This window comes from Plectropomus leopardus, chromosome 1 (genome assembly GCF_026936395.1).
Source record: "Plectropomus leopardus strain MGB_pleo_1.0 chromosome 1, ASM2693639v1, whole genome shotgun sequence".
Lineage (NCBI taxonomy): Eukaryota > Metazoa > Chordata > Actinopteri > Perciformes > Serranidae > Plectropomus > Plectropomus leopardus.
The window spans coordinates 42,480,084-42,502,348 of NC_142176.1; the positions used below are offsets into that span (position 1 = coordinate 42,480,084).

The window sequence follows — 22,265 nt, forward strand, 5'->3', positions numbered from 1 at the left end:
ATTAAAAGGAAGTGCTATTATCTCAATCCAATCACCAGAGTAAATGTTGGCATTTTACGCTTCTATAAACCAGAGATGTTATTATGTAGAGAATACTGTATGTTGAAGCATTTCTTTATATTTCATTAATGCTGTGGTTAACGTGTGGTTATGTTTAGTCACAAAAACGGCTTGGTTAGAAAAAGGGTTTCTACTTAATGTTTTTACTTAAAGTATTTAATTTGTCACCACAGCCAACACTGAACAGGCCACAAAGACTTGCTAAAACATACCCAGTTTTGTTTGTTTGTGTCCAACAGTGGTCAGCAGTGGTGTGCAGCTTGGCAGCCATCTCTCTTGGGCTTCACACCATCCCTTCACCTCACGATAACAAAATGAGCTCATATACATGTATTAGGGCCTTGTCACTTTAGAAAGGTTAAAACAATATGTTTGAAATATACAAATATAATGTATCATGCTTTGCAGAAACATACAATGCCAACATTTTCCATGTTTTGCATAAACATTTTCCATGTTTTGCATAAACATACAATGCCAACATTTTCTTCTGGCAGCTGTGCTGACTAAGCCTGGTGAGACCATCCTGATGACGTGAGCTCAGCATTCTGTTTCTCTGTATCAGTCTGGACTAGAGGTGCAAATTTCTAGCACTTTCCTTAATTTTATATTGGTAAATTTGACAAATTTGATTAATTGTTATTTGAGAAAAAAAAAACATAAAAAGGTATTCTTATTGTGCTTATTTCAAAGAATACCGAATACATTTTTTCCTCAATCACAGCAACATGCTTCTTATACTTTGACATAGCCTATCGATTAACCAATTAAATTATAAATGTTCGATTCACTTCTTAACGACCGATTGATGTATCTGTGATTGATTGTCATCATTCCTAATCTGGACTCTCTGCCACACCAAACATTGTCAGTGGGCGGGAGTACTTGCCTTGACAAACTCCTTCAGCCTGATCCTGAAGTATAATTTATATATACCATTTGTATGTGTCGTGTACCTCATTAGTAACAACCCCCGTGACATTTGATACACTGGTGCTGCTAACATATTTCAGAATTTCTCATTCAGCCACCAGCTGCCTCTGGACTGCTGAAGACCAGCTGGCAGCTTCCTTATTGTCTGTCTGAAGTATTGCAAACACTGATCTGCATGGCAGCTTTGAGGTGTCTTGTATCTGGTCCTCCATCACCACAATCCCTGGTGAAACAATAAAGAACATTAGATTTGTACTGGGGGATCATACAACATGTTCTCATCCCAACTCGTCACATATTGCCGGCATGTTTCGCAGCTACATATGCTGCTCTAGGTATCTGTCTGCAGCTGTTCTTTACATTCCAGGATGCGATTACAGTGATGTCAACACAAGCACATGGTGGGATGACACTGCACATGGTTATGTTTAGGCAACAACAGCACATGGCAATGCTGGGATGCCTAGATGGGTAGGATTAGGCAAAAGGACACATGGTAAAGTTTAGAAACATCACAGAAAGAAAAAGAAAGAAAGAAAAACATCATAGTTAGACAGGAAGCGAATACCAGCCTCCTGCATGACAGTCTGAGGTTTGCTGGACCCATCCACTACCCCTGCTGCCTGCGCTGTATGTGCTCTCGTGCTTCTTATACTACATTGTTACCAGCAATGTGATGTCACAGGGTCGCAGTTGGAGAAACACTACTGTGCATATTCAGTTGGCCACATACTGCCAAAGTAAACTCAGGAGCATGAAAACTGTTTTGTATATGTGCCAGGCGAACAACTCCATAGGAATGAATTGGTCCAATGTGTAGGTATTATCAAAATCCATGAACACCACACAAAATGCTAACAGCTAACTGTGCCAGCAACAACTTGAAGCTGCCCATTTAGCTGTATTCCATCAGAAATGTGTGTGTTACAAACATACCAACCAAAGCGATGTACATGGAACATGTGCATTCTGCCTCAAGAGTGGTTTGCAACTACTCTAATTGCGACTAATTGTTTTGTGCAGAAAGTGACTTAAGCCTGCAACAAACTTATTGACCAATAGATAAGATAGATTTCATTCTGGTCTACCCTCCTTCATGTAACTATTTAAGCTGGAATCCACTGCTGTGTATCTGAGCTAACTAACAGAGGAGAGGAACTTCTAAACTTCTCCAAGCCTCCTTACCTGTAGTGCTCTGTAGTCAATCACATCAGTTTTTACCCGTGTGTTCCTTTAATGTCCCTCTCTGAAACTGTTAAATGTTGAATGTTTTTTTAACATGCTGGTATCCACGGAGGTGTACTGTATATGTGTGAGTGTACAGTACCAGTGTGCACAGTGGGTGTGTGTTTGAGTCCCGGGGCAGTGCAGGACATTGTAGCAACTTGTTGAGAAAATATGCACTCTGAGTCTGTTATAAAAACACCTTTTCACCACCACAGACTGTGAACCTCACACACGCACATACACACACACACACACACACACTCACAAACACACAACTAAACACACTCTGCTGCTCTGTAATATTTATTTTCCACCTACTGCTGCAGAGTTTCAGAGGTTCTTCACCTGTTGGTCTGTGTGTGTGTGTGTGTGTGTGTGTGTGTGTGTGTGTGTGTGTGTGTGTGTGTGTGTGTGTTTGTGTAGCCATCCTCGTTACCGTCTTGTTAGGTCCTTGTTTGCCTAGTCTGTCCCCGGAAGGCTTATTCTGCTTTATGACCTCATCATGACACACACACACACACACACACACACACACACACACAAACACACACAGTAATCCTCATGTTTCTGAGAGGAAGAATTAGTCTACATTGCAATTGAAAAGTTCTCTCTTTCTTGAAGACTCATGACCTGTGTGTGTGTGTGTGTGTGTGTGTGTGTGTGTGTGTGTGTTTGTGTATAATACAGTCTGAGTCCTGTAATTAGCCAGTGTTTTCACTGAGTTCAGCCCCCTCCCCCTCCCCCGCCCCCACCCCCCACACACACACAACACACAAATGCAAAACTTCCCTTAGGAATCCACAGCCAGCTGAAACAACCCATTGGAAGTTTGGCTGAATTTCTTTGTGTGTGTGAGTGTGTGTTTTGGAGTTGCATGCACATGTGTGAGCATACATCACATACTTGTGAGTGCTCTGTATTCACCACAAAAAGTGTCCAGAGGGTGAGTCTGTACGGTGAAAGTGCAGCTGAGACCAGCCTTTTACGAGAAAGAAAGGAATGTGCCAGAAAATGAAACAAAGGAGAAAGAAGGTGGAGATGAGGAAAGTGACACTGGACTTGCATGTGGCATCTTCTCTCTGTGCCGCTGCTGACAATTAAAGCGCAAAGCAGAAAATATTTAAAAAATAATAAGAAGAATTAGAGGAGTCTTTTAGATTGCGGAACATAAATGTTGTATATGGGGGCCTAAGAGTTAGAGGTTTAGATACTGACCATGACATCCAGCTGCGGATCCTATTTCACATCTTTACTATTTTATTCACAACTCTACTACTCGTGTGTGTCTGGTGTCTGATTATGCTTTTGGTGTTTGTGGTTTCTGTGAATATATAAGTTCAAACACTGTGCATTATAGAGCAATCGGCTCCTTTTAGGGAGTTCATAAATTTACTTCAGTTTTGGCCAATAGAATCTCTTAAGATCAGACGTAAGTGTTGATTACTTCAGCTTTGGAACAGACTTGTGAAGATGTCTGATCAGAGACTCACTACAAAAATATTTAACTGGGACATCTCACATTGTCATCCCTGGGCTAAAGAGTTGAAATCTTTATTTTATTTGAATGACTCTTAAATTTACAGAGCAGATTACTCTGTGATATTCAGGAGTTAAAGAAGAACAAGATGTTTCATATGTATAAAGAAAAAAGGTCTGTCGATATATGATACAAGCCAAAATTAAGAACTTATTGTTTTATAAAGGATTGTTATAATGTAGAATCCTATGTGAGTATAATTTAAGCAAAGGACAAATATTGCTGTGTGCACAGTTGCACCCAGAAATGTTACCATTAGTTCTGGAGACCGGCAGGTTTAATGCCACTCCAGAAGAGGACAGATCCTGTTTGCTGTGCGATGTGGAAGATATTGAGAATGAGGTTTATTTTTTTTGTTTTGTTGCCCTGTGTTTGATGACTTAAGAAATTTACTTTTCACTAAAATGTCATCAATTTATGTCGATTTCTTTTGGTTGGATGATTATGAAAAACTTGAGCTGTGCTTCAGGAAGGGAACCTTTATTGTTGCAAATTTTCTTATTCAAGCTTGGGAAAGACGACAGAATATTTTGTTTAAGACTGAGCTGTGAGAAATAAAAGAGTCTTAAATCTCTGTGATGAAATGAAATATGATGAATCGAATTATGATTAATTGTTTGGACTGCTGCAATGGAGTTTTTGGGGTTTTTTTTGTTTTCTTTTGGTGTCTTATAAACCCATGAGGGTTAGGCACCTTGTGTGCATTACACGTAAATAAAGAATCAATCAATCACTATCAAATGATGAGGGTGCAAACTGACCCTCCAACCCCTCGAAAAGAAACAGAAACAATACCATTAATTATATATTCACAATTTAAGGTTTAAAAATAGGGAACATTTTCATAAAATTTGATAATACTTACGTATTTAAAATCATGTCATGGAAATATGTACACATGTTTGTATAATGGCACTTTTTTCAAGTCATCCATTTTTATTTCATTCTTGTTTTTGCTGTTTCTTGTCAGTGGTTTATCAGGGCATGAACATGACCGTCTGTTACCCCAGTGTGGGACAAGATGGCATCCAGAAAGAAGGTAACGCTGTGGCCATAATAGGAGCTGCCATCATGTACTGCTGCGTCCTCTTTGCATGGTGAGCACACTCTTTATCTAACAACATGGTGTGTATGGAAAGGGAATACTGTACTGAATAAAATGTCATTACAACATAACAAAAGCCCACTAGATCACACCAACAACACTTAATAGTTGTATGCCTACATCTCTACCAGAAGGAATTCTTTATGTGTTTGAATCTCATTCCTCCTCAGTAATGAAGCTTCCTACCTGGCAGAGGTGTTTGGACCATTTTGGATGATCAAAGTTTACCGCTACGAGTTCCAGAAAGCCACCTGCTGCTTCTGCTGCCCCGAGGAAGAGGAAGGTCTGGACTGATCACTACACTAACAGATGCTTTATTTTGTGTTTTCACATTCCCTAATATTAAGATGAATGAATGAATTATTTTTTATTACATGCATCATGCAAAACTTATTTTTTCAATCAGTAAGCGAAAAAATGACTAGGCTGAAGTCTAAATCAACCAAAGAATAAAACAGAATAACAGCAACACCAAAGACAAAAATAAATGAATTAAAAACAAAAACAGTTATACTGTCACTGTAATGCTCTCTTATTTCACACTATAATCAATCCTGAATTATCTGATATTTTAATCATTTTACATTTAAGACTTTTTAAAAACTCAACAAAGAGCAACACAATTTCAACTTGTCACTTAGTCCATTTCATAATTTGACTCCCAGCACTAAAAAACATTATATTTTACATTAATTCTCACTTTACATGTTGAATATGTTCTGCATTTTGTCGGTATTTGGTTGCACAATGCATGAGGCTTAGATTCTGCGCAATTTAAATTATTTTTTATTCCCATTGTTGTAAGATACAAGTTTAGACTTCACATTAACTTGCTTGGTTTGTAAAAACTGTTGCAGAATCTGATTTGTTTGCAGTTCAAGCAAACAAGAACAGAAGCAACATCAAAAGAAATCAGAAAAGTTTGGACAATAACACGTGCCTGAGATAGAAGATTTGCAAAGTGTCTCAAGGTTACTGTTTGCATTAATGAGGCCCAGAAAATTTAAAATTTGGGCAAAATTTTAGCCACAAGAATACTGCTAGCTAGCAAAGACAAATGTAAACAATTCACAATTTTAAATATCAAAAAACAAAATCAGCTTTGCATGTGTTTTATAAGGAGTGAAATACATTTCTGAAAGCAGAGATACACGAAGGATATGTGCAATGCTATTAGTGAAAAACACTTAAAGTAAATTGAACTTGCCGATTAGTGGACAACCAGTGTCCACTGGTTGTCCACTAATCAGAGTGATATCCTTGGGTAAGATACTAAACTCAGCGAAAAACTTTTCATCACAGAGATTTCTTTGAGCCAGTGATCATTATTTTCAAGAGTTTGGGTTTAGCACATTTATACATGAATGTAATGTGTTCTGTATATCTGAAAAACATTTGAAACAAACTAATACCTCCAAACAGAATATGAAATAACGGATGGCCCGTACATCTAAATACTGTGCTCTTAAAGTCAGTTCAGATTTGGTGTGTATGGAAAAAAAATGGTTTGTGATCAGTGCAGTGTGTTGATCCACCATAGAATCTGTGTTGTGTGAAGTTGGCTGTAGGCTTGAACTTTGATGAGAAACATTCACAAACGTTTCTTTTGCAGTTGAGGATGAGATTGAGGTTGATGACGAAAACAAAGGCTGTCAGAAGGTCATCCACAACGAGACACAGAGAGTGGCTTACAGCTACTTCTTCTTCCATTTTGTCTTCTTCTTGGCCTCACTTTACGTCATGATGACCCTTACTAACTGGTTCAGGTAAGCTGCATTTACACAGAGATGGCGCTATGGAGCTACAACAAAGTCCCTGCGTTATACCGCTCCTGCATTTTTACACAGAGCCAGGCAACGGCGGCATCACTCTGCTCTGGTGTGTGATGCATCACGGCATCCCACAATCAAAAGAAAGATGACATGAGTGACATGTAATACACCAGCATCAGCCTCTAGTGCAGACGTACTCAAAGTCCAGACTCTGGTCCAGACCTGGACCGGATGGCAAGTTGATCCAGACCCAGCCCACACCTCATATTAGGAATGCAATAATACAGAGTAATGAAGTGTACATAATAATACAGTGTAATGAAGTTTTATAGTTATCGATAAATATATAATATAATAATATAATATATCATATTTACAGATCGTTACAGTGATCCTGGCCCCTAATTAAGCCTTAAAGCTAATTGTTTCCCTGTTTGCAATGTTGTCATAGCAACATTGACAGCCAGCAACCAGATGATGTTTAAGTTATCACGTGTCAGAGTTCGAAGGTTGGCTTACAGGTGTCCATTCAAAATTAACAATTTTACTGGCATCTAGTAGCTCAGTTGGTAGAGTGGGCACTCCATGTACAGAGGCTACGTCCTTGCTACAGTGGCTGCGAGTGTGAGTCCAGCCTTGGCCCTTTGCTACGTGTCATCCCCTCTCTCTCACCCTTTCACACTGTCGTTTATATCCAATAAAGGCACAAAAAGCCCTTAGAAATGTCTTTAAAACATTTTTTAGCAATCTAGTTAACAGCTAACAGGAGTCATGTGCTGTCCTGCAGGCACCAGAAAGCGAGACTTAAGCGTCTTCTGTCAGTGTACATTGCATGGAACAATGCGGTGAGGATGTCACTATCCAAATGCGCAAAAAAAAGAAGTTGACCAAGCAACCCGACTTTTCAAAGATGAGTGGACAGAGAAATGTGTTCATTTTGCCCCAATCCAACACAAAGATTCGATTTGCACAGAGACAGCTGAAGAGTGGAAATGTTAAACGCGCTATGACACAAAACACAGACATTTCAAACACCAATATCCTCAGACTACAGAGGTAAGTACAAAACTTCAACAGTTAAAATCTACCTATGAATCAGCAAACAAGTTGGACTGTACTTTCAATCTTTCTGACACTTGAATGTATTTGTAGTAAAGTCAAAGTCGCTTTGGTTGATTGCAGTCAAACTATGGCATTTTTTCCACTTGGCTTGAATGTATTTAGTCTTAGACTGCAAAAACAGCTAAAAACAATGTAGTATGCATGCCAGGCCAGTAGTTGGCCGTGTAAGTTTGAAATGGCACACCATAGAAGAAGATCACACATGTACAATGTGCGGCAGTGACATCACCGTTCTCACAGGTTCCAGGCATTGCCAGTTTACACGGCGGCAGAAGAGGTAGCGTTTCCCAAAGATTACACTCTGGAACCTGGTTTCAAAAGTTTGTTTTCAGGCCCCCAAAAGGCCATTATTGTGGGAACAAAAGGCCAAACCGTAACAAAAGTTTAACATTTCATGCAAGAACCGTTGCCGTGTAAATGGCCCCTTCTTTTAACAATTTGTGAGCAGCTCCTGCACACAAGCAGTAGTATTGACCTGTGTTGTCCTCCTGCAGCTATGAGTCAGCAGTGCTGGAGACCACCTTCACCCATGGCAGCTGGTCTACCTTCTGGGTGAAAATGTCGTCCTGCTGGGCCTGTGTGATCCTCTACCTCTGGCTGTTGCTGGGCCCTCTGTGCAGCTGTCAGTCTGAATCCAGACCTCGTCGCGCACGCATTAAACGACGCTCAGGATCCTCCCGCCACGTCTCTGTCAGTGTCTGACTCGCTGTGTGAGGGGCCGGGCAGGAAGGAGGTAGAGATATGAGGGGCAGGTGACTCCTGGAGCCTCCTCGCAGGTGCCCTGCAGGAAGAGATTTTCCTGGATGGAGGTCACAGGGTCACAGGGTCACGGTTCAAAGACTCACAGTGCTGTGAGAAGGACCAATCACAGGGCTCAGTGCCCTGTGGATAGAAGAAGAACTGGATGAAGCTCTGAACTCTAAACTCAATTAAAAAACCAGCAACGAGGAGTGGATTGTGGTTTGGAAACACACTTCCAGTCTGATTTGCCAAAGGGATCAGGAGGGTTGAACTGTCACCCTGTTTAATGTGGAAATTACAGTAAGTTGGTGGATACATTTCTGAACTTTATTTTTAGTATTTTTTCCAATTTTTGGCTGTATTTAGACTTTAAATATTATACCAGAGGAGGAATGCTAGATATTTGATGTCATTTGGGGACAGAGGCACACACCCCAGTTATGTTTTTATCTTTCTGATGATGAAAAATCTGCCTGAACAAATAAAGTCCTGCTAGTCCTCTGACATGAGGCAGACAGTTAGTGGTTTGATCATGAACAAATCTGTCTCAAAGTTCAAACATAAGATAGTCCTTACTGACACATCTCAGTGGCTCACAACAGCTATATGCATGCACAGTGTTATCTTTTGTCCAACTAAACACTAAAACAGATGTTGTCTCTGAGGTGTCATCTGTGCAGTCAGCAGGTTTAGTTATTCGTTATATTAAAACCAATAATAGGGGTGTCCAGTGGCTTCGAGGATTAAGCAGGCACCCCATGAATAATGGCACTATCCATGCCACAGAAGTCACAGATTCAAGTCCAGTTCACAGCCCTTTGCTGCATGTCATTCCCTCTCTTCTCTCCCCATCACACTGCTGATCTGTCCTATCTAATAAAAGCAAAAATGCCAAAAAAAAATCTTTTAAAAAAAAGAAGCGGCATTTTTTTTTTTTTTAAAGATATTTTTGGGGCGTTTTTGCCTTTAATTGATAGAACAGCACAAGTGTGAAAGGGGGAGAAAGAGGGAATGACATACAGCAAAGGGCCAAGGCCGTGGACATGAAAGGTTGGGATCTTTGATGAAAGCACTGCAAAAGCAACGGTATTTGCAACATGTTCTCATCCCAACTTGTTACATGGTGACGCTCTGTCAGGGACCTTCTGCATCTACTTATGATTGTTTTAGGTATTTTTCTGTGTCAGCTGTTACACTCCGGGATGCCCTTACTATGATGTCAACAAATGCACATAGTGGGATGAAGTAGCAGGGTCCCTATGTTTACAAAAAAGCACAAGGCCACCAGCACGGACTGTCACAATGGTTGGGATTAGGCAACAAACCTGGTAAAATGTAGAAAAAACCCACACATCTACACGGAAAGCACACTTGTGAACCCTGTATTAGGCTATGTCATTACCTGCAGCGTTATGACCTGATGCTGTCTTTCAGTGTTTCATGCAACCGGCTCCGTCCGGCCGCGTTCTCAAGTGACGCAGCCCATAAGTGTTCCATGTGGACGGGCCCAGTGCCTTCCAGCCATCCGCCAGCATCGAATAACAATGCCATCGATTCTGTTTGGCCGCGTTCTCATCTGATGTGGTATAGTTGCATTCTGGTTTGACCATAGACTGTATATAAAGATGGATGACATGCCCCCATTATGCAGACGTAAGGTTAAAATATCCGAGATGTGGGCACTGCCATCTTGCAAGTGTGATGTTATTGAGAGCCTAAATCTATGCAGTAGCGATATCAGTGGTGGGGGAGTTCACGCCAAAACATCTGTTGGACCAATAGCAAGCAGTTCCATTGAATGTGAAAGCACAGATTGGCTGTCACAGCTGTCAATCATGGCGCTATTTGACCAGTTTAGAGTGAGAGCGGGCTGGGACTATAGCATGAGACCCAAAACACAGCCCTGGGTAGTTCTGGTGTTAAAGATCAGGGTGGAAGAAGTATTTCTGACGTAGAAAATGAATTACAAGAATGTTTCCTCTCACATGCCTCTTGGTACTTCTGTGCCAGGGTTACAGGGTCACCAGGTCACAGGGGTAACAGATTCCCTTTCAGTATTTTCTCTGCATCTTTTGAAATGATGTGTCATTAAATGCTCAGTGACAGACGGTCTGACAGAGCGACTGAAAAGCAACTTAACAGAAATGTATGACATATTTTGAAGTCCACACAAGAGGTTTGTTGAAGTTTTTAACTGCTTTTTTGTTTTTTGCATTTTTCGTATAATGAGAAACATGCTTGCTTGCATTATGTTGCTTTACAGAACATCATTCACTTGATTGTTGTTTACATTTTATACTGTGCGTTACTCTAATTTAAAGATTGACACCAAGAGTGCTCAAAAAACAAAAAAAATATTAAACTCACTTCCAGAGGGGATAGAAGCTTTCTGTCTCATGCCTTCAGATGAAGTAGTCATGTCTGCTGAGGTGAGCCGTGTTGTGAACCTATATAGCCCCTATATACCCCAAGATTTCATAAGAGTGTGGAAACGTGGGACTAGTTTTACTACCGACAGCACACTGAGCCGAACATCTTGGTTGACTTCCTTACAGCAAAGGAGCAGAAATCTGGCTCAGTCAAGACATAAATATATACAGTTATCTTAAGTGTAGTTTAATGTCTCTTTTGTTGTAGATGTGAAGCTTTTTTGTAAATACATTGTTTTCTTACAAATGCTGCTGATCTCGTGTCTGGTTTGTTGAATGAAGGTAAAAAAGAAAAAAAAAAATCACCTTAAAAAGTTGAATCAACTTTAATTCCAAACTCAGTTGCTTTTTGTCTACAATAAGTAAATATTAAGAAGAGTGGGTCATTATCATTCATACACAAATGACAAAGACATTATTTTGGCAAATGTAGATGAGGTTTGAGACAAAATGTTATATTTCAAAAGTATAACACAAAGCACAGAAGTTAACTTTTATACAGACTGAATGTTTTCTCAAAACAATTATAGTCAAATGATAATTTAGTATATCTGCAGCTGATCAGTGCCACACAATAAAATACTGTATATGTCATAATCTCTTTCACGTAAAGTATCACAAAGCAGACCTGATTTAACACACTATAACAAATGGATAGCACAACACAGACACTATGAAAGATGTTATACATGTGAAACACAAGTTAAGGTGTTATGGTTTAAGCTTATTTTTAATATATTTTTAATATAATATATATATATATATATAATATATATATATATATATATATATATATTAAATATGTTGTGAAGCCATATGGTGTTACTATATCTAATTTCAAACTCAAAGAAAAATCCATCTTGGCATCCTGATTGCATGTTAAACAATGAACTTGTTGCATTTAGCTGCAGTTACATGTGCCGCTTGACTGAAAGAAATGAGAGGTGAAAGCAGAAATACAGTTAGTTAGATCTTTATTTAAAATTACTTAAAAAAGAAGTAAGAATGTGATCACCAGCAGCAAAACACTGTGATGGCTGGTGTTGTTTTTACCTCATGAGTCTGTGTGTGTCATCATGGCAAAATATGGTCCTGGTGATACCAAGTAGCAACTACTGAGGCTGAGAAATGAAGCTGGTGCAGATTTGACAAAAACTGCAGTTCCTCTAATGGCCACTTGAGGCTGAGTCAGTCCCCATAGACACCAAAATGCCCAATGTTACAGCAGAAATAACAGTTCTGACATTGGAAGAATAATTAGTTTTCCTCAATCATCAGTAACCCTCAACACAGTTACACTGGAGTCCATAACATAATTTACTGATGTCTTAGTTTTATGGAATGGCAGCTCTAGAAAGACGTTTTTAATGTATTTTGTGTTCATATATCACTCCATTGGTGGGCAGATTTAGTCAAGACTATGACATCACAAGCATGCAAGACTAAGTCACAAACCTTGATGTGTGCATTTAGGATCAAAGTTAAGGCTGAGGTCAAAGATTGGCATGGTGATTAGGCGATAGGCTCATGGCTTATGAAACTTTACAGGTGTGCTGTTGAGATCACACTGACAACTTCAGAGGACAAAGGTGTGTGTGGTCCAAGCAAGAGTGCTGGAAATAGGGAAGGGGCCCCTGGTCCCCCCAACTTTACACCCTTGGCCAAAGTTCACTTTGAATTATGAATCACTGAAATTTGGCTAGAGTGATCTCATGGTAACATGAGCTCTAATTTATTTTCCATGAAATTAGTGTTGATAAAAGTTCTGAAGTTTTAAGAGCAGCCAGTACTTCTCAAAGCTCAATGTTTTCTCAACAGAGAAACTCTGGAGTCTCAGGCATAAGTGAAGGGTGCGTTAGGTTTAAACTATAGTTCCTCTAAAATGACGACCCAGAACTTTAACTCTGAGGTACTGACACTAAAACCCAGCATTACACGGTTTACACGGCAATGGTTCCTGAATGAAATGTTAAACTTTTGATGCGGTTTGGCCTTTCATTCACACGACAATGGTGTTTTGGGGGCCTGAAAATGCAGACTTGAAATTGGGTTCCAGAGTGTAATTTTTAGAAAACGCCACCCCTTCTGTCGCCTGTGAGAATGGTAACATGCTGACTAGTTTATTATCGCTCCTCCATCAAAGTGTGTGGTTCGCCACTGTTTTCTTTTTTGTTAATACTCACTGCTCTGTGCCTTTACACACAGGCGAGTGGTGTTCTTCTATGGTTTGTCATTACAAAGTTACACCACCAACTACTGGCCTGGCATGCATACTACGGCGTTTTCGGTTGTTTTTGCTGATCTGTGTAGATAAGGATAGTTCTCACAATGTTATCATAGGAACAGAATTTTTTAAAAACGCAAAGAAAAGACTTTTCAGTTTTTTCTAAGACCGTTCTCATCTAAACATGGCCTTAACGCTGATATTTGTGAGAGCTCAAACATTTGGTGCTACCAGCTCTACTGAGCTAATGGATGTATCTGGATGAGTCTCTGTGTCCTCAGAAAGAAGATGAGGACAAAGTCAAAGTATTGTTTGAGAAGATTTAAGCAGCTCCTCATCTTCATGTTTGAGGTGGGTTTTTCTTTTAAGTAACAAGCAAAAATACAATAATACAAAAAAATTAAATGACAGCTGTGGAAAAACAATAACAAAAAGAACATTTCAGTCAATGTTCTTCTCTTTGGTATTTGTTTAAAGGTGGGCATTAGCATCCACCTAAAGTGCTCTCTGTGGTACAATTAGCTGGTCAGGCTTTTAAATAAACATGGAGTCTTTTTGGTTTCTTAACGTGGAAAGTTTCAAAAGTCTGTCGACGCTCCAGCTGTCATTGTTCTTCAGTGACGCCACTCTGGAATTCATCAGGCCACTGCATGCACCACATGGAGTCTGATGATGTTTGAAAGTCCAGAAATGAAACAATGGAGGTGAAGAGAGCTTCAGTATGAGCTTCATTCTCTCACGCGCACACGCTCACACACACAGTTTGTCTCTACCCTTGTCCAGTGAGCTTTGCTGGCTGTTTGGGTCCTCTGTTGCTGCAGAGCCTTTCAAGTGGTCGCAGCAGCTCGTCCTCTCTGGGTCTGTACGGCACCACATAGCTCTCTTCCTCCAACAGGATGCGGTTCAGCGTGTGCTCGTAGTTAATGTGGCGACGCACCATCAGTATGTACTGCTTCCCCTCCTCCAGGTGGGGGCAGTCACACACATTAGGGACCCACAAGAACTCACGGTGCTCCAGGCGGTAGCTGTTCCGATAGGTGTGGATAATCTGGACGTCGTAACGCGTCTCCTCACCTCTGTACAGCTTCCCGAGGACCCGGGCCCTGAAAACTAACAGAAAACAGAGAGTTCAATCAGATGTTTTAACGTACTTGTTTATATTCCCCGTCAAGACTCATTTAAAAGCAGCAAAACCATAAGGTTCAGACTCACCAAAGTCCTTCTGGCAATACTGTCTCTGCCGTTCCCTTCGACCTTTAACCCGCTGACATTTCCCACAATGCCCTGCATGACAAACCAAGCAGAGACAAACTCACAAATATAGTCATGATATAAGACTTAAATGAAAGTGTGCATGCTTGCTTGTGTTACATGAAAACGTTGACATAAACAAGTGTATTTCCTGAAATATCTGAGCCTCCCTTTAAAGTGTGTGTGGGGGGGGGGTGAAGTTTAGAAAAAAGTAAACATACTTCCAGGTGAGGGCTGAGGCAGGAGGTTTCTGTGGTTCTCCTCCCGCTCCAGGCGTGGCAGGATGGGCTGCTGAGTGCGATGGCGGCGGTTGTGGTGAAGGGATTGGCGGGGCGGCTTCACAGGCCTCAAAACTGGTAGACACACATCACACACAGTGTTGTAAATAATGCTGGAAACTGCTGATTTAATTTTGAATAAGTGAACTCATGAAATTAATTTATATAATAGTGAAATTATTTCTTGGGTTGGATTTGAACATTTCTGACTTTAGTTACTTCCCGCCTAGTAGGGAACGTTCCCACAACATTAACTAGTGTTTCCGACAAACTTCAATAATGATTTAAAGAAAACAGATTTAAGTAATGTTCAAAGAACGTTATAAGGATGTTAATCATTTCAAATCATGTTCCTTTACGTTAAACGCTGACTAACATGTAACGTTATAACTGCAACGCTCTGAAGATGTTTTCATGATGTTATGAGGTGATAGATCATAGAATGTTTGTTTATAAAACATTCCACAATGTTACAAGACAACAAAAGAGGAACAATTTCAAAGCAACATTTGGAAAATGTCTTCCGGATTTTATTGAAGACTGAGATTGCAATACATTTTCTAATGGCGTGTTCCTGTAATGTGATATGATAACAAAGGTAGAACATTTTGCTGCAACATTCTCAGGATGCTTTGGTGACGTTGTTGAGGCCACACATCATAGAATGTTCTTTTTTAAAAACATGTTAGAACAAGTTATTTTTTCCAGTATTTTTTCCGTGTTTTTCCAAGTTTTCTTTTAGCTCCCAGAATGTTCCTCTTTAAGACAGGATAACATTCTCTAAAAACATCCAAAAACTTTTTAGTGATAAACTTCTTAAAATGTTCTTGATAAAGACAGACGTCATCAAAATCAAACCAAAATACACTTTTTTAAAAAAATGTTATTTCATTTATATATTTATTTTTTTACAGAAGACATTTTAAGGGAAAACCACAAGTGTAAATAATGAAATTAATGACAGCTGAATTCCATTTAGCTGCTTTGATCTCAGAAATTGTGGACTATCACCTTCGGGAAATCCCTCATAAGCATAAGGGACTTGCCATTCAATAAACGCTCCATAACAGGCCTATGTGGCCTTCCGTTGGAAATAATGATGGCTAATGTGGTGGCATAACATCGCGAGAGAAGTCGCATAACATCACTCAGTGAAAATGCAGTCATCTGGAAATTGTGTTTTCAGTTTTGCAATTGTGAGTACAAAATCAAATGTATTATCAATGGTTTATCAGTAAGACAGCCAAAGCATTGGTCATAAGACATGACTTGACAAAATGACACAAGAAATGTCTTCTTACACTTTAGATGTTAAAATCGTATTTCATGTTATGTTCTGACTCAATGTATGAGTAAGTTTCTGCTTTTCCCTTACGTTCAGCAGAAAAACAGCTAGCCGGAGGAGCTACAATTACAGAACTCCTGGTTTTAGTTAATGGCCATGTATCAATATCAGACCAGCTTCTGTGGAAAAGCACTGAAGGAAATGCAGGCCAACTGTGCTAATCAGAGAAACAGAAAACTCTGTTTGCACATGTTGGTGTGTTCGTAATAAAACAACTGAAACAATTCAGTTTCACATAAAACAGTATTTTGTATCACAAATATGTGAAAAACAAAACCCTGCACGGATTCCAAATACAGTTCCTCGTCTTTAAGATTAAGTCCTACCAAACACAAAAAATCATGACCCACCTCTGGACTCTAAAGTTCACCTTGTTTCCCAACACACAACCAACACTGGCAATGAAAGTCATATTGTGTTTGGCACAAATCCATCAGCTGGAAAATGTTTCCAGAGAGTCTACTTAGATTTATTACAGTCCTGGACAGACATGAGTCCTCGTCCAGATTTTCATGTGAATGTGAGGATTTAAGGAGAGCTTCAGCACATGTGTACTGCAGGCTTATCATGAGAGATAAAGCAGCTGCATTCCTCAGCTTCAGCAACCAGGTCAGTCTGGAGATAAGATGAATTCTTTTTAACCCCTCGTCCACCACACAGGTGTTTTCACTTACTGGGCCTGATTTAATCTCCCCTTGGGACTTTGTGGGCGTGTACAGTCTGTGATTGACTGACATTTTCCTTCATCCCCTCTTAGTCTGTCGCACCTGTTCGCTCATTCCTATCAGTGAAAAAATGCCCTGTAGGGGCGAGCAGGGATTTCACTATAATGTAGATCACTACATTTGAAACACAATGCTGCCAGAAAAATCCTGAATTAATTGAATATTTCCTCCAAATATCACACTACTGCTGCTGAGGCAGACTTGATGTCAAAGTCTACTCATGTCTACCCAGGCAATAAAAGGCACTCCTACACTGCTAATTAACTTTTATTGGAGTCATTCACCCTAAAATTAAAGTCATAGTCAAAATCATATTCTACTAAACCTGTGCCAGCTGTAACTCTATTAAAGGATGTAGAACATAAAATAAGCTCAGCAGAAATGACAGGCCAGGTCTTAAATTATATGTCTTTACAGTGAAGGCCTGCTTTAATACTACACACACTCATATTACTCTGCACACAAAATGTGCTTTTCAAAATCAAGCTTTAAAAAATATTACACATTAATATTATTTTTGCAGAAGCCTGGTTGGGCCAATCCAATGGCCTGATTGAAACGGATGAGGTGGCTGTGATTTTTATGCAACACAAATGTGTGTTTGAACACAACTTTAAAGTTTTCCCCAACTTAAATGAAGTTATACATCGATATAAGTAGATCATGTACTACCTTAGAATATAGGGTGAGTTATTTTGGTAACCATTTCTTTGAAGACTACATCTAAAATGCATTATGAAGGCATTCATAGAGAATTATAATGCATTCATAACATTTTATGACTACACTCATAAACACACAATGCTTACTGATGCACTATATCAACAGTCACAAATCATATTAGAGTGTCAGAATTCAGTCTTTTAAATGTATTGTCAAAGTATTCTAGTGTATGTTAGGTATTAATCACTTATGATGCACCATAGATTCTTATAAAACATGCAAATGTGTTACACTCAATACCAACTATGAAACATTATAATGAAGCATACATTTTTATTACACATACAGTGATAACTTATGATACTGCATGGACTGTTATGTCACACTATGAGTCCAACTACAGTTGACTGTTGATATGTGTATAGGTGAGTATAGGTATTTATACAATACAATACAATCAACTTTATTTCAGACTCTTAGGCCCATATCAATAAAAACAATAAATAACAAAACAAGGACAACACAGACATATAGTTCATGTTCACGAAGTTCACGAACACGTACCGAGATCTGTTCCAATGTTTCCAAAAAGAATAAGAGTATCTTGTGTCACTTTGTGTCGGATCTGTCAAAGCCATGATGATTAAATTTTTAAAATCAGTTAATCGATGCATAAACCTGGACATAAAATTCCTCAGCACTGCATGAAAGGTTGGTACATTACGGGTCACAAACATGTGACTTGCACTTGTCCATCTTGGAAGCTTAAGCACAATTCTGAATGCATCATTAAAGGCCACATTAAGCCTTTTCATTTTTGCTTTACTATAACTGCACCACAGGTGGGCTGTGTAGAGCGGAGTGCAGTAGGCTCTAAAACAGGGTGTTTTAACATTTTTTGTACACATATGAAATTTGCGTGCCTGCATAGTAGCTTTTGCATACAGTTTGAGCACTGGCGCTGTACGTCATCATCATCACAAAGATCATGGCTTATTCTGATTCTGAGCCGTTGCTGTAAACCAGCACCATAGGGAGACAGAACTACTAAATCATCAGCTTACATCAGATTGTTTATAATAGTATTTCCCACCATACATCCAACTTTACATTATTTTTAACTTACTAGACAGATCATCCGAATACAGATTAAATAGAACAGGTGACAGTAGTCCACCTTGTCGCTCCCCATTAGTCACCTGAAATGGAGCAGGTATACTCTTACCCCATCTAGCCTGCATGGCCTGATGTGAATACCAAAAATGCAAAATCCTTATCAAATATGGGGAACCCCTCATTGTCATAGTTTGATGAGCAGTTTACCGTGGTTAATTTTGTCTAACGCTTTGGATGCATCCAGGAAACATAAATATAAATATTGTAGTATTATGTCTTCTGCACTGACTGACAACTTTCTTCAGTGCATATATACACATATCTGTGCTGTGCTTGTTTTTAAAATGAAATTGATTGTCTGAGATAATTATGTATTCTTGAAGCCTATCCAAAAGGATTTGTTCTAATACTTTAAAAGTACACTGGCCAGAGCAATTATATAATCCATTATAAGCCCCATCAGTCAACCTCTAGTTTATAACTTGTCAAGAGGATCCAGAAGACACTTGACAATTAAAAGTGATTGTAAGTCACATCTATAATGTTCTATTACAGTTGATATAGTGCATGAGCAAGCATTATGTGTGTTCATGAGTATAGTCATAAAGCATTATAAATGCACCACAGTTCACTATGAATGCCTTGATTATGCATTATAGATGTAGTCTTTATAGAAAATGTTACTGTTATTTCTTTAAATTCATGCAGTTGTCTTGGTGGGTTACATGAAGTTGGAGGCAAGACTTACACCAGTAGGGCCGAGTGGTGACAGGAGGAGGCCGAGTGGTGGTGGTGGTGCTGGTAGTGGTTGTGGTGGTAGGTTGATCCCAGGGGAGGTAGTTGGCAGTGTGGTGAGCCTGACGCAGTGGACTCCTCCTCCCATGGTGAAGGGCATATTGTCCTGGTGGCAGCCAGTACTCATACTCGATGTCCGGGTTTCTGTCTGTCGCCAGCACCTGTACACATGGACAGCGTGGAAACATCTAGACTAGCCTGGGGACATTTTAAATCCTTTTTTCTGTTTTCATCTGCCTTCCTTTTATACCTTAAAGTGTAAGCTTAGCAACTCGATCTCTGTCATACAGTATGCAATTGTTGTCATTGTTTTATCAACTATTTTTTTCAAGGTCAAGAAATAACTTTAACTGTTATGTATTTCGACACGGTCCTCACATGTCCTCACATGTTGCCACTTTGCAGTGGACTTCACACATTACAGCTCTAGTTGTCCTGCATCTGTGATTTACATTCTGGGATGCTGCTTCTGTGATGTCAACACAACGCTGCACGGGGTTATGTCACACAACACAAGCACATGGAAACCAACGCTGGGACGTCAACAAATGCACATACTGGAAAAAATTCATCACATTTACAAGGGAAACAAACACCAGACTCCCACATAAAAGTCTGTGAATTGTTTGCCTCATCCACCACACTCACCAAAGCAGTGGTATTTGACAACTTTGGGCTGTATATTTTCTTTGAGCTTGACATAGCTTTTAGATTAGTCCAGGTGGTCATTACAGTTTATCCTTGCCTCCTTTTAATCCTAAGGATTTGGGTTAGGGTTCCAATGGTAACTACAATAAATGAGGGATGAAAGAAAAGGCATTGCAACTAAATGGATGACACATTTTCGTTATGCCCTACAAAGCCTGAGGTAAGGTAATCTTAACCCTATGGACTGGGGTTAACACCGTCTTTAGAGTCAGGGACAGGGTTACCAGAGTAGGGCAAATTCTAGGTAATAAACCTGAACACCAGTCCCCAGGAGGAAGTCATGAATGCTGTTGTATTCATACTCACTATGTTGGAGTCATCAACTGAAACAAACAGTACACAGTATTCAGAAGAGGCTTTCGACCACCATTATTGTTTCACAGAACTTACAACAGCAGACTCTACCAGTGTTCTCACAGTAACCCAGAAGGAGGCAATAGTTAGCAGCTGTTTGGCAGCTGAGCCAGATCTGTGTGCCAAATACCTGCACAGGGTGTGAATGGAAATGATCAATTCTTTATTCAGACCTGATGTTTTTTGTTACCTTTTGAAATGCTTAACAATAAGCAGAATAAGTTTAATGTAACAGTATATTGCACAATGTAGGAAAGTAGAATGAGTTAATCTTTTACTGGTTTTGGTGCCTGCCTAGCTTGGTGATGTCATACTGTTTGTGATGAAACAGACTTACCTAAATGCCCTAAATAAAGCAGCCCTGGTTCAATATAAAATGGATACAGAACAAGGCCTTATGGTGAAGGCAAAATTAACAAAAAGCTATTACTGACATACTATGCAGGATATACCTAAAACAGAATGTATAGACTCATACAAAAGTAATTCCTCTTAATCACCCCTCTGACCCACTTTCTGTGTGTGGCAGTATATTTATCTGCAGAGTCTCTGCCCTCTGCCTGGATTCTGCCTGGATCCCTCTGTGCCATAGCCATTGGCAGAAGCATAGTGTTTTTGGGTTGTCCGTCCATCCATTTCATTCTTATGAACACAATATCTCAGGAGCACCACATGTGCATCTCAGTTCTCTTATTAGTCACTTCCAAGTTTTACATTTCATTTGTCTTCTTTTACTCAAGTAATATTCTTATATGTGACTTTAACTTCATCCAAAGTAATTTCCTGGTAAGATGTTTGCACTTTTAATCAAGTATGACTCTTAGGTACGTCATCCACAACTACATGTGAGTACAAAATGTCACAAAGCAACCACAAGATGCATAAGACCGACTCGCTCAGGGGCGCACAGATGAGGGCAGGTACATTTGTTATTTAAAGGACGTGGGTGCCGCTCTGACACTAGCAATGACAGTTGCCACTTGCCTTGCGCCCCCTTGCACCCTGTGTCTTACATCTAAAAGGAAGTAATGTGGATGTAGTCAAAGTGTTGTGTTTACATTCATTAAGATGATTTCTGCGAGGATACCTTTAGAAAATCAAGATATTTCTAGCTCCTGAGAGCACATGAGGACCAAGCTGTCCTGCTCCATAATCTTGGAGCCCTCACCATTAGATGGAGGTCCTCCTGGGTGGGTCCTGGTACCTCAAAGCTCTCCCATGTGTCTGCAGAGCGCCGGTACAGCAGCTTCGTCCCAGCCACATTGTACTCGCCTGGAATACTGATCTTCCAGTTACCGTTGATCACAAACTGGGAGCGACCATTCTGCAGGGCTGGATGGGAGTTGAAGGTGGTGGGAAGAAAGTTTGGAGGGAAAAGTTTGCCGTTATAGTGCTGATAAGTTTGTAAAATATCTAAATGCTCCAAATTAGCTGTCTCTGTCAGTGGGTCATGTTGAGGTAAAGGCAAGCTGTCAGAGACAGAAATATGCCAGCTGGCTATTTATGGCAGCTGTGTGTCCTCAGTGCTGGGAGAGGGATTTTCCATGACATGAAATGGAAACAACCACCTCCACCTGCCTCGCCCCAGTGCTCAGATAAAGCCTTTATGAGTGTCCCTTCCAAGACCACAGCGGGGGCCATTTCAGGGGCCTGTTTTATTTTGGTCTCATAAACAAGGATGAGAATAGTTGCCCTTGGTTATTATGTTGCCTGGAAAACACACAGCGGCTCCAGAGACCAGATGGGACTGCTGAGCCCCTTCTGTCTCTGGGGAGAGGAAGTGAGCACAAGTCTAGGAACTATTTCAACTGCTGAATTTAAAGGGCAGCCATGGAGCCAGTGATGCAAAGTGAGTCCTGTGCTGAAAGCTGATACATACA

The 22,265-nt window shown here is 39.9% G+C and overlaps 2 protein-coding genes across 4 annotated transcripts in view; one reads left to right on the forward strand and one right to left on the reverse strand.

Annotated features, from left to right (window-relative positions):
• The window catches only part of serinc4 (serine incorporator 4), a 44,943-nt gene extending 33,766 nt beyond the window's left edge, over positions 1-11,177 (forward strand). For all 3 annotated transcript variants that reach the window (XM_088081448.1, XM_088081446.1, XM_042485112.2), the window contains 4 exons: positions 4,728-4,854; positions 5,033-5,145; positions 6,475-6,628; positions 8,251-11,177. In XM_088081448.1, coding sequence (XP_087937574.1) covers positions 4,728-4,854; positions 5,033-5,145; positions 6,475-6,628; positions 8,251-8,458 — 602 coding nt within the window. In that variant the 3' untranslated portion in view covers positions 8,459-11,177. The remainder of the gene's footprint in view (positions 1-4,727; positions 4,855-5,032; positions 5,146-6,474; positions 6,629-8,250) is intronic.
• A 706-nt stretch (positions 11,178-11,883) lies between these two features.
• Positions 11,884-22,265, reverse strand: part of adamtsl5 (ADAMTS like 5) — a 62,130-nt gene continuing 51,748 nt past the window's right edge. Inside the window, exons 9-13 of the mRNA XM_042485124.2 lie at positions 21,554-21,717; positions 19,277-19,484; positions 14,623-14,754; positions 14,363-14,434; positions 11,884-14,260 (exon numbers count right to left, since the gene is read on the reverse strand). Coding sequence (XP_042341058.1) covers positions 13,920-14,260; positions 14,363-14,434; positions 14,623-14,754; positions 19,277-19,484; positions 21,554-21,717 — 917 coding nt within the window. The 3' untranslated portion in view covers positions 11,884-13,919. The remainder of the gene's footprint in view (positions 14,261-14,362; positions 14,435-14,622; positions 14,755-19,276; positions 19,485-21,553; positions 21,718-22,265) is intronic.